The 26,638-nt window shown below is 42.8% G+C and overlaps 1 protein-coding gene across 1 annotated transcript in view; it reads left to right on the top strand.

Annotated features, from left to right (window-relative positions):
* dock1 (dedicator of cytokinesis 1) overlaps positions 1–26,638 on the top strand; it is an 850,868-nt gene that overhangs the window by 201,871 nt on the left and 622,359 nt on the right. The window contains exons 20-24 of the mRNA XM_072479204.1: positions 5,264–5,372; positions 8,371–8,441; positions 10,364–10,470; positions 21,036–21,166; positions 23,984–24,079. Of these exons, the coding sequence (XP_072335305.1) occupies positions 5,264–5,372; positions 8,371–8,441; positions 10,364–10,470; positions 21,036–21,166; positions 23,984–24,079 (514 nt within the window). The remainder of the gene's footprint in view (positions 1–5,263; positions 5,373–8,370; positions 8,442–10,363; positions 10,471–21,035; positions 21,167–23,983; positions 24,080–26,638) is intronic.

The following is a 26,638-nucleotide window of genomic DNA, read 5'->3' as shown; positions in this document are numbered from 1 at the left end:
CTCGTGAACCACCCCTGGGACATAATCCTCTATCCTCGTCGCCATCATCTTGGCCAAGAGCTTGGCATCTACATTCAGAAGGGAGATAGGCCTGTAAGACCCGCACTGCAGCGGGTCTTTGTCCCTCTTCAGGAGCAACAATATCGTCGCCTCCGACATCGTCGGGGGCAACGTCCCCCCTTCCCTGGCCTCGTTAAAGGTTCTCGTCAGAAGCGGGGCTAGTAGGTCCATGTATTGCCTATTAAATTCCACCGGGAACCCATCTCGTCCTGGGGCCTTCCCTGCCTGCATGCTCCCAATCCCTTTTACCACCTCCTCCATCTCAATCTGTGCTCCCAATCCTGTCCTCTCCTGCTCCTCCACCTTCGGGAATTCCAGCTGATCCAGGAAGTGCATCATTCCCTCCTTCCCTTCCGGGGGTTGAGCCTTATACAGCCTCTCATAAAATGCCTTAAACACCCCGTTCACCCTCTCTGCTCCCCGTTCCATCTCACCCTCATCGTCTCTCACCCCACCTATCTCCCTCGCCGCCCCTCTCTTCCTCAATTGTTGGGCCAGTAACCGGCTCGCCTTCTCTCCGGACTCATACTGTACTCCCTGTGCCTTCCTCCATTGTGCCTCTGCCCTGCCCGTGGTCAGCAAGTCAAATTCCGTATGCAACCTTCGTCTTTCCCTGTACAGTCCCTCATCCGGAGCCTCTGCATACTGCCTATCCACCCTCAAAATTTCTCTCAACAATCGCTCCCTCTCTTTACTCTCTTGTTTCCCCTTATGGGCCTTTATGGAAATCAGTTCCCCTCTGACCACCGCCTTCAGTGCCTCCCAGACCACTCCCACCTGAACCTCTCCATCATCGTTAATCTCCAGGTACCTTTCAATACATCCCCTCACCCTTACACACACCCCCTCATCCGCCAACAGTCCCATATCTAATCTCCAGAGTGGGTGCCGTTCCTTTTCCTCTCCTACCAGATCTACCCAATGTGGGGCATGGTCCGAGATGGCTATGGCCGAATATTCCGTCCCTGTCACCTTCGGGATCAGTGCCCTTCCCAGGACAAAGAAGTCTATCCGAGAATACACCTTGTGGACATGAGAGAAGAAGGAAAACGCCCTACTCCTGGGCCTAGTGAATCTCCAGGGGTCTACTCCTCCCATCTGCTCCATGAAGTCCTTAAGCACCTTGGCCGCTACCGGCCTCCTCCCGGTCCTAGACCTGGACCGGTCCAGCCCTGGATCCTGCACCGTGTTGAAATCTCCCCCCATTACCAACTTTCACGCCTCCAGGTCCGGGATACGCCCCAGCATACGCTTCATGAAGTTTGCATCATCCCAGTTCGGGGCATATACGTTCACCAGAACCACCGCTTCCCCTTGTAATCTGCCACTCACCATCACGTATCTACCCCCACTGTCCGCTACTATGGTCCTCTCCTCAAACACTACCCGTTTCCCCACTAATATAGCCACCCCTCTATTTTTCGCATCCAAGCCCGAATGAAATACCTGTCCCACCCATCCTTTACGTAATCTGACCTGATCCGCCAGTTTCAGATGCGTCTCCTGTTGCATGACCACATCTGCCTTTAATTTCTTTAGGTGCGCGAGTACCCTTGCCCTCTTAATCGGCCCATTTAGCCCTCTCACATTCCGCGTGATCAACCGGGTCGGGGGGCTCTTTACCCCCCCCCCCCCCCCCCATGTCGACTAGCCATCCCCTTTTTTAGACCAGCTCCTCACCCGGTTCCCACGCTCCCGTTTGTCCCCCCGACGGTGTCCTCCCGCCCTGACCACCCCGCCATATAACAGCTCCCCCTTTCCCTTAGCAGCAGCAACCCAGTTAACCACCCCCCCCCCCCCCCCCCCCCCCCCCCCGCTAGATCCCTTTCTAGCGTAATTGCTCCCCCATGTTGATCCCAGAAGTCAGCAAACTCTGGCTGACCTCGGCTTCCCCTCGGTTTATCCTTGGCCCCCCATTGTGTAAGGCCCCCTCCTTCCTGCGCTCCCTTTCCCGCCGCAATTACCATAGCGTGGGAACAAAGCCCGTGTTTCCCACTCGGCCCCGCCCCTAATGGCGCAGCTCCCTCTCTCCTTCCCCATCTCCTTCCCCACCGGCGCCCACAGTTCACCATACCCACCCCCCCCAACGAGGGGAATAGAGAAAATTTCCCCCCCCTTCCCCGTCCCATACAATCCCCCCACTACTTTATTACAGAAACTCTTTCTCTCTCCAGTCTAGTCCAACTTCTCTTCTACAATAAATGTCCACGCCTCTTCTGCCGTCTCGATGTGGTGATGTTTCCCTTGGTGTGTAACCCACAGTCTCGCTGGCTGCAGCATTCCAAATTTAACTTTCTTCCTATGTCGCACCGCCTTGGCCCGATTGAAACTCGCCCTCCTTCTCGCCACCTCCGCACTCCAATCCTGGTACACGCGGATCACCGCATTCTCCCACCTGCAGCTCCATGTCTTTTTCGCCCATCTCAGGACCATCTCCCTGTCCTTATAGCGGTGAAACCTCACCACTATGGCTCGAGGTATTTCTCCTGCCTTTGGTCTTTGCGCAAGGACTCGATATGCTCCCTCCACTTCCAAGGGGCCCGCCGGGGCCTCCGGTCCCATTAACGAGTGAAGCAATGTGCTCACATATGCCCCGACGTCCGCCCCTCTGCACCTTCGGGAAGACCCAAAACTCTTAAGTTCTTCCTCCTCGAGTTATTCTCCAGGGCTTCCAGCCTCTCTACACACCTTTTATGCAGTGCCTCGTGCGTCTCTGTCTTCACCACCAGGCCCTGTATTTCACCCTCATTCTTGGCAGCCTTTGCCTTCACATCACGAAGCTCCAACTCCTGGGTCTTCTGTGCCTCCTTTAGCCCTTCAATCGCCTGTAGCATCGGGGCCAACACCTCCTTCTTCAGCTCCTCCACACAGCGCCGCAGGAACTCTTGCTGTTCTGGGCCCCACACCGAACGGCCTCCTTCCACTGCCATCTTGCTTCGTGCTTCCCTTCCTTGCCGCTGCTCCTGAGGATCCTCTGCAATCCAGCCACTGCTCTCTCCTTTCTCCATATATATCCGGGGGGATTCCCTTCTATTTCACCGCACAATGGTTTTAGCCGTCAAAAATTGCCGTTGGGGCTCCTAACAAGAGCCCAAAAGTCCGTTCCAACGGGAGGTGCCGAAACGTGCGACTCAGATGGTCATCGCCGCACCCGGAAGCCCGCCCAAAGCAAGCATTATTAAGAGTATAGTAGTTTTTAACTACTCATGCTATGAACTCAATTCCACTTGTTACTTTCCCCAAGAGTTCCCTTGTCCATTGCAAAAGTCTTGAGGGTTCATTCACTTTTCCTGTGACCAACTCAAAGGTATGCCACAGACCACCATAATTCTCTCTAATTCTCCTCAGTGTGCAAGACAATCTACATTTTAAAATTAATTTCTATGTTTTGAGGCAGACCCTGCAACAAAACAGAAGCTGAGCTGAGCATGAGACTGTTATTGTTAAGGTTGAAGTTTAAAAGTTTAAATATTGTTTTTCTTTTGTTTTAATAAAGTTTGTTTATAAAATAATCAAGCCCTATTTCTTATGTTATCACTCCTGGAACGAATCGATCTTTCCACGCTGCACTAAAACTTCAAAATGTTGCGGTTCTAGTCCAGTACCTTAGCCACAGTTGAGAGCTGGACGGGTGTCTGTAACAAATGAGGGACAGAGTATATTATTTTAATTTGAGCATATTTTTCAAATTATCACTCTTGTGCATACAGTTACAGTGTTCACAATTTCTTACGCCAGAGTATGTGAGGGAGGCAGACAGGGAGGGAGACAGAGTTGCAGTCCACCTGGTTGTAAATTTGCAGTTTTAACATTGATGAGAGATAACAATTACTTAGAGATAAAGAAAATCTCATGCTATTTATTTTCAGCCACATGGACTAACAGAGTATGTTGTAGAGTTCATTCCATAAAACATAAGAAAACTTCTCGAATACCATTTAATGAAAATAGAATTTTACTTAGTTGCTATTATTTACACGTAGTATAAGCATCTGTTTTGATATGAAGTTGTTATTCCTTTGATTCACTGTGAGCTTTTCTTGCCATCATGTTAATAAGTTCATATGTATGTTTGTATTTCATGCTCTCTATATGCTCCATCTCTCATGCTATTCCAGTGCTAGTTTTTAGCTTCTCAATTCCCTCCAAGCACCCGGTTTCAGTTGTTACCTCCCTTCCAAGTGTAGCAATTGCCATTAGCCCCTGAAAATTGCAAATATGCGAGAGATATAACTTTCTGGAATCCAAGTTCATTTTCTAGAAGGCATTAATTCACAGCATTAAATAATTTGTAATTTGGCATTAACTCCTCTTTATGTCTCTGGCAATTACATTTCTTAATTTGAACATAAAGAAAATCAAAAAGAGGGACTCATCCACCTAATTTCTGAAGGATCCTACTTCATTCTCATAAATCTATATTAATTTTCAAAATAGCAATTGGATGCGAACATACAAGAAGACATCCCAGAATTTGTACAAATTTACAAGTAGGAATTGAAAGATAGATGATCTGCTATAACACTGATCTACAATCAGTGAATCCCAAATTTTATTGAACAATATATTACATGATTACGGCTGAGGTTTTACTAAACGCTCTTCATTTTGTTTAATCTTCACTTTAAAAGTACACCATTAATTCATAATTATGTGTACTTTAGCCTTCATGGAACAGATTATATTCTTCCCTTTTTTTGATATAGGACAGAGGTTCCTTTCTGTCAACCAGTATTTACACCGGTAACCTATAGTCGTTGTCATCATTAACCAAGACTAGTTGATGGAATACTTCAGTTTACAATATTTATTTATATGGAATATATGTAACAAGAATTTGTAATCCGTTCAGATGTGGTACCTTATCTGTAACAATCTTATTTAATAAATTGTGCAAATTTTAGTTGATCCACTCATCTTACATGACCGCATGTACATAATATTTTATCAGTGGTACTGGAAAAGGGCATGGGTTAGAATAGAATGGCATTCTTGAATTCAATTTTGTAATTCTATTGTTTTTAATATGCTGTGTCTACTTGCGCTATGCATGTATAATATATCTAAAAGTTTTGGTGAATTCATAATTCGATATTTATAACTTGGAGACAAATTAATTCATCAAGTACAGTTGCTATTTTTTCTTTTCAAATTTGGACTGAATTATAAGTTATTGATCAGATTTGTTTCTGGTTTCTTTAAGATTGTATGAAGATAAAGGAGAAAGTGACTTTATGGATTCCTTGAGGCAGCTTTTCAGGTCAATCAATGACATGATGAGCAGCACTTCCGATCAGACAGTAATAGTTAAGGTAAAATTTGCAAGTTTAAAATAATGAATGCTTCTTCATCTATGCTTAAACTAGGATTGTATGTGGGTATGCATTATTTAAGATTGTTTCAGAAAACTCATGCAGAGTAAGCAGCAAAAAAGTATTTTAACTTGTTTATTTAAATGTATTAGTTTAATACATTATATTATATTTATATTAGTTTGTATTATATGTCATTGATGAGATTTAAAACTTCAACTGCAACAAGCAAACTAAAGTCAACAGGGACTAAACGTTACTTAACAGGCAACTAATATACCACACTAAAGACTTAACAGACACTCCAGTAAATAGTGAAGTTTTGAAGACTAAGTTCCAAACCCCTCTTGGTATTCAGCAGGTTCTCCTCTCCCTGCCGCACCATTGTGAGTCTTCCCATATTGTTTAAGCATCATTTCACCCAGTTTCTGAGCAACCCCGAATCAACTTGCAGCAGCAAAGCCCACACCTGTGACTCCTTGTTCCTTAGATCTCCTCAAGTCCCATCTCTTTGAATAGAGAACCAGTTCCCACCAAAATCCTGTTGGGCGTCAGCAAAAAAAGTATTTTTCATTGCTTTCCAACCATCAGCTGATTCTGTCCATAATAAGAGCAAAATGCTACGGATGCAGGAAATCCCCAAATAGTGGGAAGAAGAGTCATAAAGACTCAAAATCTTAACTCCATTTCTCTCTCCACAGATGCTGCCAAACCTGTTGAGATTTTCCAGCATTTTCTATTTTTATTAAAGTGTTTCTGTCTCTCTCTCTCTCTCTCTCTCTGTGTGTCTCCGGATATGTGTGTTTGTCCAGAAAATTAGCTGCCCCTATTTGTGTCAAGGTGGGAAAACTTGTCACTTGATTTCCTATGGGTTCTGGTTACAATTCACATGGGTGAGTCTCCGGGCAGACTTAGTATAATCACACCCTCCCCATTTATAACATTCTATCTGACTTTAAATTAAAAGGAGACAATTTGCAAAACTGTTTTTATGAAGCCTTGCATTCCTAAGAATGCATTTAAAATACACAAATTATAGATGTATGTACATGCAGATACATTTATAAATTACAAAAAATGATTTTTTTGCAATAATTATGCCAAATTGACCCACAAGTCTTTTTTGCCTTTCGTAAATTTCTGTTATACGAAAATTGTGAAAGTACATGAGAAAGAATTGTTTGAGACACCACAAATCCTCTTGATCTAAATGTGGAATGTATTAAATCAATTTCAGAAAGCAAGGGTAAAACAGTAGACAAAAGCCCAGGTTTTGCAAACAGTGACGTGATCCTGACCAGCAATGACCTTGGAAAAAAGCTGTCTACTAAAGCTCTAACCACTTAAGCACCAATCAGACAGCAAACAAGGGATTATCCTTGATTTATGGTGGGATTTTCTAGCTCCTCCCGCTGGCAGGATGATCTTGTCCTGCTGAAGCTAACAGGAACTTAAATGGATCACCACATCCATCGTGGGAAAATCTGCCATGGTGGGGCTCTCTCGGCGTTAATATTATTAGCGAAAGCAAAGTAAAATTGAGCACACAGACTTAAGGTAGAAGTTGATATATCATGAAAAAACATTTTTTTAAAAACAATTCATTATTTAGTTTTTTTTAACCCATAACGGAGAAATTTGATATTCCACAATTCTAGAATCTCGTTTTCATGTTCAGGGAGTTTTTTAAAGTAATTTTCACTTTGTAAACAGTTTAAAAAAAGGCTAAACATCTTTCAGCAAGGTAACTTTGTCATGGATTTGAGCAAGAATAGTTGTGCAAAAGTGGAAAATCATGTCAAATGAAGTGATTCCTAAGATTTCCACTTTTGGGGACATCATGGTGGATGGAAATTCTCGGGGACTGTCAGTCAGTGGCCGGAACCGCGGTGGCCTGGTGAAACGGGCGGGGTGTTAAACTCATTGCGCGTCTCCCAGCTTGCCCCGCCGGCCCCGGCAAGGTTCCCACTCAGACCGGGCGGGAACATGGAAACACCTCATTAACCCTGATTTAAATTTAATTGTCATTGTGCAGCTATCCTTTCTAATGGCAGTTTTTTAAAAAAGAGGTTGTCTGTTTGTTCTGAAGAGCTTTCTAGGTAGACCAGGTGGTCTGATTGAGTGCTGTCCCCACACCTCTTTCTATGAAACAAAGAGACAACTTGTTTAACAAACTACAGTTAGAAAGAACAGCTGCTCATAAGATGAAGCACTTCAGAATTACTGAGCTCCTGGATAATTATATAAATAAACCTTCCTTTGAAACAGCCTGAACTTGCCAATCAAGAAGCTTTTAAAATGCAGTGGTCCGTTAACTTGAATATAAACAATGTAGATTTTAGGCCAGTAGAGAGCTTGCAGAGAGGCTTGAATTAGTTAAAGGGCGATGAAATTGACTCTGAAAAAAAAAAACTTCAAAGGCCTCCAGAAAATTACAGGGAAGGCTTTTACCTTCATAATCAATGATCTTTGAACTTCACATACTGAAAGACAGTTTAAAGTTTTAAAGGCTTCAGATGGCAAGACCAGCCAAATGGCACCCATCCTCGGAAAGACTCACGACCTAAGCCCCCTCCAGCCCAGCCAAGCCCCCTCAACTCCCCTGAAAGGACCCCCACTCAACACACTGGAAGCAAGTGTAGGGAGGATAATCGCCCCTTTACCCCCCTTGGAATGCATGGTGCAGGTTGTTTCTGCTCTCAACCATTGAACTCTAGTAATGCCCAATGTTTCAGATATTTAGGTCTATATTACATGATTACTCGCAGTGGACAGTCCTCTTAGATGAAACGTTTTAAGGGTTGATAGTTTAATTTAAATCTCGTTTATGTTTTTGCTTCAAAAGACCAGCAAGAGAACAGGTGGCTGTAATCTTTCAAGAATTTCGGTAGTTTAAAAAAATGATTGCTTTTTCAAAAAAAGTATTTTCCAAAAATGGGTTTGAAGGGTGCTATGTATTTTCAGAGAAAATCTTATCTTATCTATGGTTGTTTTATAGGGGGCAGCTTTGAAATACCTACCGACAATTGTTAATGATGTGAAGCTGGTATTTGATCCCAAGGAACTTAGGTAAGGGGTGGGTCATCCTGATGCTTTTGAATTACCAAAGTAATTGTTCTTTATTCCCTGCAATATTACTTGGGACTCTTTGGGGTTGTCAATTATGTTTTAGAGTTTAGCCATGCAGGGTCTAGTAGTGAAACAGTTTGCTGGTCATACATTAACAGTGTCCTGGAATCCAGTGAACTGGGCTCATCCAGATTTTGAATTATTCAGTCTGTCATAGTCCTCAAAGCAGGATTGCACTTTGCTGCATTTATTGTAGAAGGACATCCCAAGGTGCAGTCCTAAAATAAAATGAGTGTATTTTGCTTTCCATTCTCCTTAAAAGAAAAGTGATTTTATTTTATGGATCAAAAGTCTCTTTAAGCTGCTGCTCCAACTGATTTCCTATCCGGAAGCCTATTCTGCTGGCCAGTCCTCCTGCACTTAGAGAATGGAGAGTTATTTTATTAGATTTGAACTTTGGGTGGATGAATTGTAGATTTTGCCAGCCTCAGGAAATTGGGGATTGTGTATTTTCTGGTTTTGCGCTGAATTTTTTTGTGGTCAAACTGTCTGACTGAATTGGGTCTGTAGCAATACAGAAAGACAACTGGCCACCTGGGTCTGTGCGCAGTGCTGCCAACTTCAGTGGTCCGAGTGGCAGACTGTCCTGAGAAGGGCACTCATGAGTGGCTCCTTTGAAGTATCTGGATGTTACGCATCAGCCTGAGTGTAAGAAAGTGTTACTCGGTGTGTGATAGGGGTGTGATGTGTTGAACACTATGAGGGGCTGATGGAATTATGGATAGGAGATGTCATGTGAATGTCCATTCACTGAACTTGGCTATCCCGTTAGGCCATAAGATGTCTTGGTTCAGGTACCAAGAATTGATCTCCCTGGGCACTTGTTCCTAATCCCATTTGAGGGTTATTTGAGACCCTCACAGAACCAGGGCATATCTCTGTCCACTTCTACCACTAAGGTCTCCAGTACTACCATCTTAACCCAGGAGTTCTCTCTTTCCTCTTATGGTCCATTTTCCTTGTTTAAAATTTGCCACAGTAATATTCAGCAGTCACACCTGCAATTCAGTGCAGTGAGGCTGGGTAAATGCTATTAACACATGCTGCTTGGCTGCTTGCTGAGCACAGAGGCAGCCAGCAGTGTGGTAGATGCCTCGTCCATACTATACAGTCAGGAAAATAAATAAGGTAACAGCACCAAATTTGCATACTACCTGCCTTCACTAGCAGTGTTGACGGGTTCTAAATCAAAGCCCCTATGCCAGAATATCATGGATGAATTTCTAACCCATAGTTCCTTAATTATGTGTCTTCTCATTGCTGCACCCTCTATTAATTTTCAAAAGTCTTCTGTATCTTCCATAGAAGATGTTCTATTTGCATAAAGGCCTGCATGGAATCTATATTGTACAGTGAGATTATATGCTGGTAGTTCGTGGCTAAAATAGTAATTCCTATTCTATCAGATGGAGAAGAAAGTGATTATCAAACTTGGAAGCTTTGTGAAGAAATGCATGCTTTATAAACAGTTTGTTTGAAAGTTAGATTCTAACAGTGTGTAGTTATGTGTGTGTGTGTGTGTCTATATGCATGAACTTCAGATTAAATAGCCTGAAGAATTATTTATTTATACTTGCTGGAAAACAATGTTTTGAATATTGAGTTATAAGAACCTATAATCCAGCATTACTTCATAAACCACAAAATTGTACAGTTTGCAGAATCTTTTGAGGGTTATTTGAGACAGAACCAGAAATTAAGTTGTATTGGAATTTATTTATGATTCATAAAATGGTTCTGAGCTTCTTGTGGTGATCCTCACTAAGGGATAATTTTAAATATAATTGTTTTAAAATAGTATATTTAAGGCCCTAATTCAATCATAACTTATTAATGGTATGTCTAATTGCCTTTCTATACAGTAAACTGTTTACAGACTTTATCCACAATGTTCCACCGGGCAGACTTGTGCGTCAGAAGTTGTACTGTTTGATAGAAATAGTGCACAGTGACCTCTTCACACAGCATGGTGAGTAAGAATTTCTAGTAATTAATGTGACATTTATATAGTGCTTGGCCTCTTCCAGGCTTTGATCTATGCTTGTACTATGGGGGAAGTGAGGTTTTGAACCAATTAGATTAACTCCACAAGAGCAGCAATATCTTTGATTACAACTTCTACTTCAATTTTCTGTAAGGGAAAGTTCAAAGAAAATGCTTTTGTGTCAGTAAACGCCTCAGAATCCCAGAGCTTTACTTGTAAAAAAAAATGTCAGGAAACTCCAGTGCTGATGTGTACGTTAACCACATGTGACTGCTATTGCATTGTTACATCTAACTTTCAATGGGTTTCCAATGAAAACATGAAACATTGATTATAATATAAATGATCAGTTTTGTAGTTCCTGCTATATTCGAAACAAAGATTTAGAAACTAGAAGCAGGAGTAGGCCATTTGGCCCTTCAAGCCTTCCCCACCATTCAATATGATCATGGATAATCCTCTATCCCAATGCTATATTCCTGCTTTCTCCCCAAACCCCTTGATGCCATTAAAATCTTTTTAAAAAACAATTTTTTTCCCCTTGAATACATCAGTGACTTGGCCTCCTCAGGTTTCTGTGGTAGAGAATTCCGCAGGTTGAGTGAAGAAAATATCCTCATCTCAGTCCCGTACCCTGAGACTGTGTGCTATGGTTTTAGACTCCCCAACCAGGGAAAGTATCCTTCCTGCATCTAGTCTTGTCCAGCCTTGTTAGAATTTCAGTCAGATCTCCTCTCATCCTTCTAAACTTGAGTGAATACAGGCCCAGTCGAACCAATCTCTTCTCATAGGAGAGTCCCGCCAACCCCAGTATCAGCCTGTTGAATCTCTACTGCACTCCCACTGTGGCAAGTATATCATTTCTTAGGGAGGGAGACCAAAACTGCACTCCATACTCCAGGTGTGGTCTCAAGGCCCAGTATAACTGCAGTAAGACATCTCTACTTCTGAACTCAAATCCCCTTGCAATGATGGCCAACATACCATTTGCCTTCCTGATTGCATTCTGCACCTGCCTGTCCACTTTCATTGACTTGTGTACAAGGACACCCTTTGTAGATCCACACTTCCCAATATATTATAATTTAGATAATACTCTTCCTTTCTGTTTTCACACTGAAATGTATAACTTCACATTTAGCCACGTTGTACTGCATCTGCCATGTGTTTGCCGACTCACTCAACTTGTCTAGATCACCTTTGAAGTCTTGCACTCGCCTCACAACCTATAATTCTGCCCAGTTTTGTGTTGTCAGCAAATTTGCAACTGTTACATATGTGGGTATTGCTCGAGTGTTGCATCTTGTTTTTGTATCTATCGTCTGTTGTTACTGTTGCAAATGCTGTCGAGTTTTAACAATTGTCTACTTTTCTGACTTGCTTCAGTTGAACTATTCTGAAGTGAATATGTCACTGTGCATTGAATTTTGTGCTTTAGATATTAATCCCTTCATAAAGCTGCACACAGTTAAATTTACATGCCTGCTATCCTGATATAACTCAAATTGTGCTATACTGTATATAAATAATAGCAATCATGGCATTCATTTAGGCTTACTGTTAACAAGTTTCAATTTTATAGTGACTTAGTAGATTCCTAGTTAGCCCCATTTCATGAAAATATCTGGATAAAAGCAAATTACTGTGTATGCTGGAATCTGAAACGAAAGAGAAAATGCTGGAAAATCTCAGCAGGTCTGGCAGCATCTGTAGGGAGAGAAAAGAGCTAACGTTTTGAGTCCAGGTGACTCTTTGTCAAAGCTTTGACAAAGAGTCATTGGACTCGAAACGTTAGCTATTTTCTCTCCTCACAGATGCTGCCAGACCTGCTGAGATTTTACAGCATTTTCTCTTTTGTTTCATGCAAATATCTCTTGAACTACAACATTGAAACAAAATTCCAATCTGCATGAGGAATTGTATGATGTGAAGTTACCTTTTCTTTTCCACTTGGCACATTATATCCTTGTGGAGTCATATAAAATTGGCTGTCATAGATCTACTTAGATTACTTTCTTAGTTATTCATATGCCAATTGTCAAAATATAAAACATTATCAATGTATGTTCTTTTATAAAGAAGTTAGTAATCATTCAGATATCAGTACAAAATGCAAAGAACAGAGCTAGCTAATCATTTCATTTGACTTCATCGTGCATCATATTTGCAAACAGACAGCTGTTTCCATGTTTCTATGATCCTTGGCATTCCTTTCTCGAGAGATTTCTTTGAAAAATAAAAAAAAGTGTTAGATTAGTGATTGGCCAAGGTCATTGTGAGATTAATGCTAATTCCTTGCATGTAACAGGCAAGATGATGAAGGTTGAAGTATAGTGTACCTGTGCTTGGAATTATTAATTCTTCCCCATTTGCTCAAGTTCCACATAGGTATAGGGTATACACATCGTCTGAAGAGGCAATATTGCTTTAGTTACTTAAGCAGTCCAAAACACGATGTGTTGTATTTTGATTCAGGCTAACACCTTCTCTGTCTCTTTCCGCCCTTGCTACCCACCAGTTAGTTTCACTGGCCCTCTGCCTGGTTAATTGGCTTTAAGATTCTTGTTCAGTTGTCAAGTCCTTACATGGCCTGGCCTAACCTAACTTAGTTTTATTTCTAGGTGCACTTTTCCCCTTCATTCTTCTGCTCTGTGTCTATGCATTTTAGTCACCCTGAAACATTGCATTGGATGAGGAATATTATAGAAATGCAAATTGTTGGATTCTCCCTGTGCAACAACATTTTTTTCATAAATGTGTTTTATCCTCTCATTTCAGCAACATTAGACTTCCCTGTTAATTTCATAAGAAGCATTTCACAGCTGTTTGAAATCCCAAAATTATTAAAACAGAGTTAATTTATATAGCTTTTTTCAAGATCACTGAATGGCTCCAAGCATTTTACACCTTTGACGTTTTGTCTCTATTATAATATGGCAATATGGCAAAAAATGCACAGTAAACTCCTTCAAACAATAATGTAATAATGACCAATCTGTTTCTTACTGATGTTGATTGAAGGATAAATATTTGTACGGACAAGAAGAAGAAGAAATCGCTTATTGTCACAAGTAGGCTTCAAATGAAGTTACTGTGAAAAGCCCCTAGTCACCACATTCCGGTGCCTGTTCAGGGAGGCTGGAACGGGAATTGAACCGTGCTGCTGGCCTGTCTTGGTCTGCTTTCAAAGCCAGCGATTTAGCCCTGTGCTAAACCAGCCCTCTTCACCCTTTCCTGAGCTCCTTTGCCCTTGTCCCTTCCCCCCTGTGAGCTAGTGCTCTTGCTCAAAGCGAGGCAGTACTGCCCCACACTAGCATTGTTCATGTCCGTCACTTTTTTTTTCTCTTTTCTCTCTCTCTCTGCATCTTCCACATCGCTGCCTTGTCTGCTTTTTGTCTAGGCCATTCGTCCGCACAAACTTGTCTGTCTCTGCTGGGGTGGCAAAATAATGTTCTTTGTTCTGGAATGTCACCCAGAACCTGGCTGGGTAAAACATCAAAAATTTTATTCTGTTTTTGGACAGGGCCGATTTCACTTGGTTGAACTCGGCCCTGCGCTTTGCCTGGTCTGCCCCAATGTCTTGGTACACCCATATTCTGTGTCCTTCCTAACTGTTCGCTTTTGTCTGCCGAGTCCAACGCAGGATCTTTTCCCGATCCTGGAACCTGCGTAGTTTGGCAATTATCGCCCTTGGCTGCTCCCGGCCTTGGAGCATATTGGCAGATGGGGAGATTGCATAAAATTGTCTAAGGGTGCATGAAATCAGGATTGCTGAGGGTCCGACCCTGTGTGATTTCAAATAGTTGAAAATTGCAGTCTTTCTGTCAGAAAAGCTTAAGAGCTGCCTTTTTAGAACCACTTGCTTGGGGACTAGGTGAAAGCAGCTCAATAAATTAAAAATTAATGGCAGAGCATGTGGCTGTTTCCTGTTAGATCCTTAAGAGTTTAATCGGAGGCAGTGTTCAAGCAGGCCTTTGTTAGCAGTTGATTTTTGGTCCAAGTTAGATTAAATATTGTCACTGAACTTTCAGCAGGGCACAAGAAAAAACTAAGTCTGCCAGTGGAATAAATGTGGGAATAATATAAATAAGGCAGAGAGGAGAGATGCATATCTAATCAGGTTGCCTGAGGATGCAATGTGGCCTTAAATCCGTATCTCCCTGCACCACAAACAACGATAACAATTAATATCAATTTTATATCTCCCAATTATACTAAATTCCAAACAAGGTCTCTTATGCATTTCTATTACAGTATAAGAATGAATCACGACAAGGAGGGCAGTCAACTAAACTATTACATACCATCTGAGGTGGAATTACTTACTGTTTAGTTTACACTCTTCCAGTAAGCAGCTACATTTAAATCCAAATACTATTTTTACTTGCTTCAGGTAATTTAATGCTTTACCCCAGTCTGTACAGAAAGCTAATCCATATCATTCAGCATTTCTTATTTCTTGAATCCTTTTTCCCACAATTTTCTTGTGTAATGTGCAAACTATAGAATGGGTTATTATGGTATTTCTGTTTAATTGAATAACATAAGAAGTTAAAATTCTGAAATCAAATAATAGTTTAAAAGTCAAGAATTTAGAGCAGGCTTAGATTATAAATGCCACTGTAAGATTCTGAAATCCAATTTAACTTTAATCGTAAAACTCAGGGTCCGGTTAAGTACAAGACCATTCGGGGTACAGATGTACTCAGACAAGATTCACCAATTTATTGAGTTATCAAAATGACAGCAGAAATGACACTTAACCAGATAGTAGTTGCAGCCTCTCCACAGTGGAATCTCAGTCAGCTGGGGCACTCACTCTCTGAAAATCTTCTTTCTTCTAACTTCTTTCTGCGACAGCAATCAAACCTTATTCATCCTTTCCAAATCATAGGCACAGCCTGACCAGTCGTATCCCTGAACTATGATTAGTCCATGTAGTACATGATTAGATTCTGGTTGGCTAGGTGTGGTAGTCACCACTAGTGGCATATTATATATATTACAGCACTGCCCGTATATTAAGGGTACAACGGTAAATCCCTGCCTGCTGGCTCCCCCAGACGGCGTATAAAAGTGTGTGCTCTCCGATGCTGCAGCCATTCTGGTTCCAGCTACAGGAGGCATAACATCTTGTTCAATAAAGCCTCGATTGTTCCACCATTCTCGTCTTGTGGTACTTGACGGTGCATCAATTTATTGAGCAAGATTTTTTAAACGATGGATCTCCGCATCATGCCTGATCGCCTGCAGCTGAGCCCTCAAGCAGCCAACGCTACGTCCGCCTTTGATCACTGGCTAGCCTGCTTCGAAGGCTACCTCAGAACAGCCGCTAAAGAACCCTCGGACTCACAGAAGCTCCAAGTCCTCTATTCCTCATTTTTCCCCTCATCCGGGATGCGCCCACCTACTCTGAAGTGATGGAGCTCCTGAAGGGACATTACGTTCGACCAGTGAATCAAGTATACGCCAGGCACCTCCTGACCACGAGACAGCAACTCGCTGGGGAATCTCTGGACGATTTCTGGCGTGCCCTGCACATCCTAGGTAGGAACTGTGACTGCCAGGCAGTTTTGGCAGTCCAGCACACCAAACTTTTAATTAGAGACGCTGACGTCATGGGCATGAAATCTGCGTACGTCCGCCAGCGGCTTCTGGAAGGGGGTACACTCGATCTTGCGGGAACTAGGCAGCTTGCTAATTTGTTAGAAGTGGCCTCCCGTAACGTTCAGTCCTACGCACCCGACCGCGCGACACCCTCGTGGGCATCGTGGGCCCCACCAGCTGCCGACTCCTGCAAGCCTGAACCACGCGGCAGCCAGCCAACTCTGGGGGGGGGCCAAGTGTTATTTTTGCTGGCAAAACAAACACCCCAGGAAGCGCTGCCCGGTGCGGAGCGCGACCTGCAACGGGTGTGGGAAGAAAGGACACTTCGCTGCTGTTTGCCAGGCCCGGTTGGTCGCCGCTGTTTCCAGGCCCGGCATTTCTACACTCCCCACTTGCGACCCAGGAGCACCGCCATTTTCCCCTTCGCAAGCCACGTGCGGCCCGTGGGCGCCGCCATCTTCCTCACCGCAAGCCACGTGCGGCCCGTGGGCGCCGCCATCTTTGATGCCATCCGCCATGGGCGCCGCCATCTTCGGCGCCGTTTTGGACGGCGCCTCAGGACCACTGCCCATCTGGCCTTTCATCGCCTGCCGCTACCTCTGCCACCGCTGACCAGTCCGGGACCTCCCAGCACCTGCCGCAACTCGCCTGGATCAGTCCCGGCCCCGCAACCTCGCGACGACGACGGTGAAGATCGATGGGCACAAGAAAAAAAATTATTACACATGAAAGAATTGGATTATGATACAATACGCCTTTACTTTTCCCTTCCTTCCCCCTTTAACTTAACAATTACACACTTTTAAGATTAACACTGATTGCAAAGTACATTTTAGCCGACTATCGTCTTATTAACGCACAGTCCATTTTAAGCACACAAGGTGACTGGGAAAATAAACTCCACTCTGAACCAAATAAATTTTCATTTTGCCAGACTTTGATTGCAATTCTGAGTACATTTTTTCTTCCTGCGTTGATTTGGAGTCCAGATCTTCCCGTCTCCAGATCATTGAAGTTGGGATGTTGTAGGGAGTTATACATCGGGTCCCTTCAGAAGTCCTTACATGCAGACATATGTGAGAATTGCCCAGAAATGTAGTCTTCTCCTGGGCTAACTCTCTGCTGCCCAGGACATGCCACAAAAGTTCTTTGATCCTGACTCTTTGCAACGACTGTCCTGTCCAGCCTTTCTTCTGGCAGAGGTACGAGATGTTCACTCCCCGAGAACCTGCCTCCAAATTCAATCAAATTAGATAAACTAAAACTTAAAAGCTGATCTACCTTACAAGACCCCAGTTGCCAAGCCATACCTCTGCCGACTTATTTGTTTTTCACGATGTAGCCCTTTCTAAAAACACATTCGGAACTTAACCAACTCCCACTCATACAAACACTGTTGTCCAGCATGAATCTAACTATCGGTTTTATCAGAAACAGTAAATTAAATTAAATCCACTAAAACTATACCTTGTACTAGATTCTCCACTGCTTTCCACCAGCAGTGGAGTTCCCGATATGGTGGAGAATCCAGCGCCATGGATAAAACGGGATCAGCGCTGTTTCTGGTGCTACGGCGCCCACTATTCTCGAGATCGAGGTTCTTGCCCTGCGCCAGCGGGAGGATGCCAATGGGATATTAACCTATTTGAATTTTATTACCGCTGGGCACCATATTGTCCGGGCCCTCGCGATTCTCTCAGCCGGCAATCATGTGGGCACAAATTGGTGCAGCTCCTGACAAACGTGTACCTGACGCAGTAGTCATCACAGTGGGCCAAGGGGGTAACTCTTTAACTCTTTAAGGGAGTCCAGTTAAGTGCTTTCCATTCATCTCCCTTCACCATTGAGTGAGTTTTAAGTGGTCAGCTGTGAAACTAACTGAAAACATTTAACTCTGTTTGGTGGTCCAGGAGCTGTCGATCAAAACTTGAGGTTTACAAACTTTACAGTTAATTTCACAGCTGACCACTTCAGTTACTCAACCGTGATGAGAGATGAATGGAACAATGCTGAAGTTTGAACTGGGTGTGTGAGGAAGCTGTCTTTTCACCTAGGATGTCTGTGAGGAGGGGGGGGTCTCTTTAATTAGGGGATCTCTGGTGGGTGGGTGGGGGCTTACCCAGAAAGTCTTGGGGACTGAATTGTGCTGTGGTGGGGGGGGGGGGTTGCAATATTGTGTTGCAGGGGAAGGGGGGCTGAGCCGCAGGACCGCACCATTGGCCCGCCCACTCAAAATCCCGGCCCGGTAGCGGGATTCCTTGGGGAAATCCCTCGCGGAGCGCAAATCAGTCCCCAAGTCATAATGGTTATTTGGAGGAAGGTTTAGTCCAATTCCCAGGGGTCAGCATTGGGACCTTGGCTCCTTCTGATATATAGGTAGTGTTCAAGGCATATGGATAGATAATACAAGAAAAAGAATACATTTTGAAGAATGTACAGGAACAGAGGAACCTCAGTGTATATGCACGTAAATGTTTGAAGATGGCAGGGCATGTTGAGAGAACAGTTAGTAAGCATATAGTGTCTTAGCCTTAATTAATAGTACAAGAGTAAGGAGGTCATTTTGAACCTCATCTGTAGTACTGCATCAAGGTCTGGGTGCCATATTTGAAGAAGGATGTGATTCCATTGGCGAGAGTACAGAGGAGATTCACAACAATTATTAAATTGATAAAGTATGGTTGCTATGGGAATAGATCGGAGAATCCGCCCAAGGGCGGGATTCTCTGCCCCGCCGCACCACATTTCTGCCCCTACCGGCCGGCAGGATTCTCTGTTACGCAGGCTGGTCCATGGGGTTTCCCATTGTGGGTCAGCCCCATGCCGTCAGGAAACCCCCGGGCGCCGGCATAACGGTAAATCATGCCGGCGGAGAATCCCGGCAGTTGTGTCTTTTCCTGAGAGAAAAAGTGCTGAGAGACTTGATAGTGACATTCAAGTTCCTGAGGGGTATGAACAGAGTAAATAGGGAGGAATTGTTCCAGCTCAAGAGAGCATCAAGAACCAGAGGGCACAGATTCACAATAATTGCCAAAAAGGAGCAAAGATGATGTGAGGAAAAATGTTCTCATCCAGAGAGTGGCTGGAGTCTGTAATCAACTTCCGAAGAGAGTGGTGGAAGCAGTTTAGATTGACGTATTCAAAGGGAAATGGATTGCTATCTGAAAGAAGGCGCGTGGTTATGATGATAAGGCAGGGGATTGGGACTAGATAGAATGCTCTTTCAGAGAACAAGTGCAAAATTGATCTGCTGAATGTCCCCCTGCACTGTAAAGATTCAATGAAATTTATTCTGGTTAGTTACTGTCCTGTCACCCTCCACTCAATCTTGAGCAAAGTAAGGGCAGTGTCGGAGACAATACCATCAAACGGCACCTACACAGCAATAGCCTTCTCACTGATGCTCAGTTTGAGTTCAGCCAGCAATGCTCAGCTCTAGACCTCAGAGCCTTGGTCCAACCAGGGACACAAGAGCTGAATTTCAGAAGTGTAAAATTAAATATGAAAATCAAAGGAAAACTGTCCACTGCTTAGAACACTCATGTGAGACCAGGATATTGCTCCAATTTTTCCTAATTTTATTGTCCTTGGCCTAGGCTTCTTCAGCAGCTTCATCGGTGACTTTATCTCCATCATAAGGCCCGAAATGGGGCCATTAGCTGATGATTGCACAATGTTGAATGCAATTCGCAACACCTCAGGTTCTAAAGCAGGACATGCTTCCATGAAGCAAGACCTAGACATCATTCAGGCTTGGGTGATATGTGGCTAGTAACATGTGCACCATACAAGTGCCAGAGAATGGCCATCTCCAACAAGAAAGCACTTAACCATCTCCACATGACATTCAATTACATTACCATTGCTGAATCCTCCACTATCAACATCCTGGGTGTTATCATTGACCAGCAAGTCAAATGAACCAGCTATTAAATACTGTGGCTACAAGGGCATGTTAGAGGCTGGAAATTCTTCAGTGAGTAATTTCCCTCCCCACTCTCCAAGCCAGGAGACGACTACCTACAAGGTACAAGCTAGTAAGTGTGATGGAATAAGCCCCACTTTCCTGGATGAGTGCTACTACAAGAAACTCAACACTGCCCAGGACAAAGTAACCTACTTGATTGGCACCCCCGTTCACTACCAGAACCAAGTGCAGCAATCTGCAGAATTTACAAGATACGCAGCACAAACCTGGCAAGGCTCCTTTGACAATATCTTTCAAACCCATATACTCTTCCACCAAGAAGCTCAAGTGCAACAGATGCATGGGAACACCACCACCTCTAAATTTCTCTCTAAGTCACATGCCATCCTTACTTAGAACTATATCATCCTTCTTTCATTGTTGGTGTATTAAAATCATGTAACTTCTCCCCTCCCAACAGAACTGTGAGTGTACCCACATGGGTTGCAGTGGTTAAAGAAGGTGGCTCACCATCACCTTCTCAAGTGCAGTTAGGCCTGGGCATTAAATCCTGGCCTAGCCAGTTACACTCACATTCTATGAATGAATTTTAAGAAATGGAAGTCAACATGACATTAAAAGTACTTTTTTGTAGAGTCACCGGCCAATATTTTCCTGCCTCGACACCGGTGGGGCAGGAAAATTTGGAGAGTCTTTGCCTATTAATGGTTCTCCAAATTTTCCTGTCCCGCCACAACACTGCCCATCGGTGTTGCGGCTGGAAAATGCCATTCGTAGACTAATTTGATAATTTTCAACTTAAATATTACAATCCTAATTAGAAAAATTATGAATTGGCAAGGAGTGTTATGAAATATAATAATTTATTGCAAAGATGATTACTTTAGTGATGAAAATGCATTTGCAGTTTGGGTGTTTTTTCAGCTTTAAGAAACATAATAGTGAAAAATTAACTTCTGCTTGTTACCTAACAAGAGTTTTTGTGTTATTTTAAATGGTGCCACTCTGTACCTAGACTGCAGAGATATACTTCTGCCAATGATGACTGAACAACTGAAGCATCATTTGGAGAACCGAGAAGAATTGGAAGCGTGCTGCCATCTGCTTAGCAACATCTTGGAAGTGCTCTACAGAAAGGATGGGGTAGTAGGTTCTCCCTTTTTGACAGTTATAACTTTTCAATTGATCTTTCTTCATGGATTAATGCCTTTACTTGTTAAAATATAGTATTAAAATTATATTTTAATTTGTTTCTATTTGTACTTATTGTCTGTGTTATCATTGCCTGACTCTCCAATAACTGTTGACAGGATCTGCTTTCTTTATTCTCATTATTTAATGTTTTTCTCCATTTGTTACGAGATCCAAACTTACCTTATCATCATTTGGAGGCTGGGAATGACAACTCCCAGCATGTCTCCAGAATTTCATGCACGTGTGGGCCAAGAGTGGGCAGCACATGTGCAAACTGGAATTTGTTTTAGGTATTTAGGCCATGGAAGGACCCAGTGTGCCTATTCAAAAAGTAAACAGTGCAAAAATCCCAATCATGTGACCCAGGAGAGGAGCACCATGATTGAAGGGAGTCCTGGACAGGGAGATGTCCCAGTTAAGAACAAAGAGGTGCAGAGAAAGAGGTTCCAAGTAATAAAATGGCTCCGGTTGGCAGGCTTTAAATGGTGAGGGCTGAGCAGGAGCCTTGACTATAGAAGAGGGCTCAGGAGAAGCTCTGAAAATCAAAGAGAACAGCAGAATGTTGGTGACTCTGTGTTATAGGCCGTCAGGACAAAGTTATCCCTTTGGACCAGTAGTATTTTGCACAGCATAGCCACAAAGCTCAATTTGTGCTTGTGAGTGCAGACTTTGGAATCTGGGGGAAACAGAGTCTTGGGAAAAGGGATTGAAATCATGCGAGGTGGGCCATCATTGAGGCCGCCCAAGTTGCAGCAATGTTTGGAGAGCATTCCTAGGCAAGACCTTCAAATCCCTTCACGAGACAGACAGAATCTTGATGAAATTGGTTGACTGTGTTGCTGATCTACGGGTGGGTTGTTGAGAAATCCATGGAATCTGTCTTGTCCGCATCTGCCATTTATTTGCAGTGTGGTTTGTTTGACCACAGTTTGCATGTACCTCATATTCACCCAGAATGTTACCAAATATAAGATGGATATTGTGAATTGTTTTTTATTTCTAACTTTGTGTAGTAAAGTTTATTTTTGGTCTAAACCTGTGGAATCTTGCAGCGTTATTCTCTTAGCAAGTGCCTTGAATATCAAACTTTAGTCTATTGTAAACAAAATTTTATTAGTCCCTAACTGAATCATACCAAAAGCTTGGCGGTCTGGCCCAGGATCATAACCCATTCTAATTGGCCTTCTTTATTTGCCAATCATGTTATGCCAGAATTTCATTATATGATCTTCCCTCCTTTAGAAGGCTATGGTCCGTTTGGATTCTCATATCTTCAGCTCTAGACAGAATTTCTCCGGTATTAAAACAAAGCAGAGCAGCCTGCAGCTTCTCTTTTGTTTTTACATGTTGAGTTGCTCTAATTACTTGCTCTTTTCAAGAATTAAATTTATGATGTTGCCTTTTTTTGATGCCAAGGTTGGCAAATTCATATTTTGCAAAAAGTGCATATGTGTTACTAGAACAACACCCCTCGACATTAAATCCCACCGAATGATTTATATATTTTTGATTTAGTCTCTTGAAGCCCCTTGTGTTCTCAGAGAACCCATAGAATCCCGACAGTGTAGAAGGAGATCATTCAGCACACCGTGTCTGCACTGACCCTCCGAAAGAGCACCCTACCTAGGCCCACTCTCCTGCCCTATTCCTGTAACCCCACCTAACCTATGGACACTAAGGGGCAGTTTAGGATGGCCACTCCACCGAACCTGCACATTTTTGGACTGTGGGAGGAAACCGGAGCCCGGATAAACCCACGCAGATGCAGGGAGAAATGTGCAAGCTCCATACAGACAAGGTCACCCAAGGGCAGAATTGAACCCGGGTCTCTAGCTCTTAGAGGCAGCAGTGCTAATCACAGTGCCACTGTGCTGCCCTACGTTTTAAACATGCCACAAAAATTCAAATTGTTAGTGTATGTGAATTTTAAAATTCATTCGTAGGACAAGGCATACGATATAAATGTCTAGTAATTTTAAAGAAACTCCAGGATGCCCATGATTTCACCTGCGAGCTCTCTATTTCAGATTTCAGGCAGACCAGACTACCTCCTAGTAGTTACTTCAAGATTGTGCATTCCGGATGCCCAGGAAGCAGTTGGAGATAGTATCTAGTCAAATAGATATGACCCATTCTGAATTGAATTTGAGCATTTCCGGATCATTTCAATTGTGTTTAGAAAATAACCCCCAAAAGGTGCACATTTTGTATATTTAGCTTTCACTTGATGTGATTTACTTAGTAACCTAGATACTTAGGAGATAGGAGCAGGGGTTTGTCATTCATTCCCTTGAACTTTTTGTACTATTCATTAGATTTTTATCGCAAAGCCATTTTTGCACACTATCCCCATGCCCTTAATGTCTTTACTATGTAGAAAATTATCAATCTCTATCTTCAACAGCTGAGACTCCACAGATGTATAGGTAGAGGATTCCAAAGATTTATCACTCTCTGACTGAAGACATTTCTCCTCATCTCCGACCTAAATGGCCTACCCCTTATTTTGAGACTGTGTCCTGTTCTTTGCTGTTTACTGTGGAAATGACAATTAGTAAGAAATCATTTCACGAAAGTGTGATTAATAGCAACCCCTGCATTTTATCCTGCAAACTTTGATTTGACATTGAACATTCATTCTGTTGTCTTGACCCTGAGTACAATTATAACTGATTTTCTTTGAATGAAAATGGATTTTAATAGTAAACATCAGTATTTTGTTTTGTTCGTCATCGTTAGTAACTCTTTGTTGGTTGATTTCTATCCTAGGGACTAACTCAACGACATGTCCAGATAATTATGGAGAAACTACTGAGAACTGTAAACAGGACAGTCATTTCTATGGGACGTGATTCTGAAATAATAGTAAGTTCCTGTGGAAATTAATCTTTGAGTCAAATTAAGAACCACCTGTAACTGGCTTAAGTCAATGTTGGCTAGACTAACTAATTGATGGGGTATGAAAGAGTTGAAATCTTGATCTTATCTTGTCAGTTAAAGGCTTGGCATATCCCTGTTCTAATGGCAATCATTTTGTGTAATGGCTCAGTTCAGAGATTCCCAACAGTGGTGTGAAATAACATTGAAAATGACTAAAGGTTAATGTAAATAAATAATAATAATCGCTTATTGTCACAAGTGGACATCAATGAGGTTACTGTGAAAAGCCTCTAGTCACCACATTCCGCCGCTTGTTTGGGGAGGCCGGTACGGGAATTGAACCCGCTCTGCTGGCATTGTTCTGCATCACAAACCAGCTGTTTAGCCCACTGTGCTAAACAAAACCTAACCTTTATTTTCAGCTCCGTGGTCAGCATCTCCAAGTCCCGATGAACCTTAGGCCTTCCACGCATGTGCTGACCAGGAAAGAGTTGCACAACGATTGTATCTGACCAATGTAGAATATCCGAACTGCATATGCATGGCCCACTGCCGACTGTGCATGCGTGGTTCGGATTATCAATGTAAAACAAACCGAACCGCACAATTGTGATGCTTTCCTGGCTTTGTGCATGGATGGGAGACGCCAAGTTCCTTAAAGCTTCTGGATGCTGACCACTGAGCAGCCTGCACAAGAAGTGCTCATAAAAAGGGCTCATAAACCCTGGGAGAAGCAAGGAAGATGGGGAGAGGAAAGAAACCAGGAGAGAAGACGGAAGGATAAAAAAAACAAAGTTTCCAGTAAGGGAAGAAGTCATAGGTAAGAAACAGTAATAAAGTTAAGAAAAGGAGATACAGGCTCCAAATAGAGAAAGATCAACAAGGAGATGACCTGAAATGAGATGGACTTGGGACAAGCCTTAGTAGTCAAAGAGACTCCAAAAGAAGTTCTGAAGATCCGAGAAGGCCACTGGAGGTTGGTAACTCAATGCTGCATGGTGTTGGGGCAAGGATACACCTTTGGAAGAGTATTTTCGGCTTGGCACTTCTAAGTTGATGCTTGAGAGCATTTATTTTGCAGTGTGGTGTGTTTTACCACAGCTTGACATGGATACGTTCTTAAGGACATGGATACGTTCTTAATAACATTGGTAGAAGTGAAGAATTGAGCTCTGATTCGGATGTGGCCGAAAGAACAGCACCTCAGGAGAAAAAAGCAAGGTTCTTACACAGACAGTACAGTGACAGCTAATTTGCCTTTGGATTTTTATGGACTGGTGCCTCTTGCCCTGTCTCAGAGGAAAGGTTTCAAGTGCTGCAATGGTATCAAGTAAGTTTTGAAGCACCATTTCAATACAAAACACTCTTTGCTCTCGAGCAACAATATACAAGGATATTCAAGCGCTGAGAGAAGAGAGACTATCTCAAAATTAATTCATGATGGAGTGTGCGCGAGTTTCAGATAACGTGCAGAATGCAAGATACCTGGTGGCTGAACTCATAGCGAAAATTGATGAAGCTGCATACTATTGTTGAAACCCTATATCTGCCGGCATGCAAAAGTACTGTGACAGGAATTTTGGGAGCTAATGCTGCCAATGAAATCGACAAAGTTTATCTTTCTGATAGTACAATGAAATGGCGTATTTCCAAAATATCAGTTGATATTCAACATGTGCTTCGACAGAAATTAATGGAAAATTTGCCTTGCACAGATATTAACGTGCACTGCCAGCTCATAGCTAATGTCAGGCAGTTTGATGTGGATTCTATAGGAGAATTTCACTTTTGCGAAGAAATACCTGGTCATTTGACCGAAAAGGAAATCTTTTGTATCACAACTGCTTACCTGGAGGGAAACAATCTTAACAGGACCAAGTACAATAGCACCTGCATTGATGAAGCCACTTCCATGAATGGAGAAATCAAAGGATTCATGAGTATGGTGAAAGAACACGATCTTGACATCCTGACCAGCCACTGTATCCTGATCCGTGAGGCTCCTGTTGCTAAAACAATACCATCTGAGTCAACTGCAGTGTTGGATCAAACAGTTAAAATCGTGAATTAAGCAAAGTCATGTCCTTCGAAATCGTGCTTGTTTGCCATTTTGTATGAGGAGATGAGAGATGAGAGCTGGGTACCAGGGTTTACTTATGCACACACAAGTGCGATTGCTGTCTCAGCGGAAGGTCGTTTCTTGTACTTATGAATTTCATAATATGCTGAAAGAGTTTTTGGCTCTGCATAAATTGCCGCACAAAGGTTTAATATGTGATGATCTTGATGTGCTAAGCTTGTATATCTTTGAGATATTTTCAACCATTTGAATGAGCTGAATGTTAAAATGCAGTGGAAAAGCGAGAATATTCTGACTGCCGTAGCTAAACATGGTAGGAAAAAGTGGCAAGTGGGTCGATTGAAATATTCAAGCTGGCATCAGCAAATCCTGCTGAGAAAACTGTTCTCAGCCTCATTTCCACACATTTTAAAACTCTATAAGAGAAGTTTGAATATCAATTCTCCTCCATGAATATGGAAGAC

Source organism: Scyliorhinus torazame, chromosome 16 (genome assembly GCF_047496885.1).
Source record: "Scyliorhinus torazame isolate Kashiwa2021f chromosome 16, sScyTor2.1, whole genome shotgun sequence".
NCBI lineage: Eukaryota > Metazoa > Chordata > Chondrichthyes > Carcharhiniformes > Scyliorhinidae > Scyliorhinus > Scyliorhinus torazame.
The sequence above is the reverse complement of the archived record's forward strand: the minus strand, read 5'-3'. Positions and strand labels throughout refer to the sequence as shown.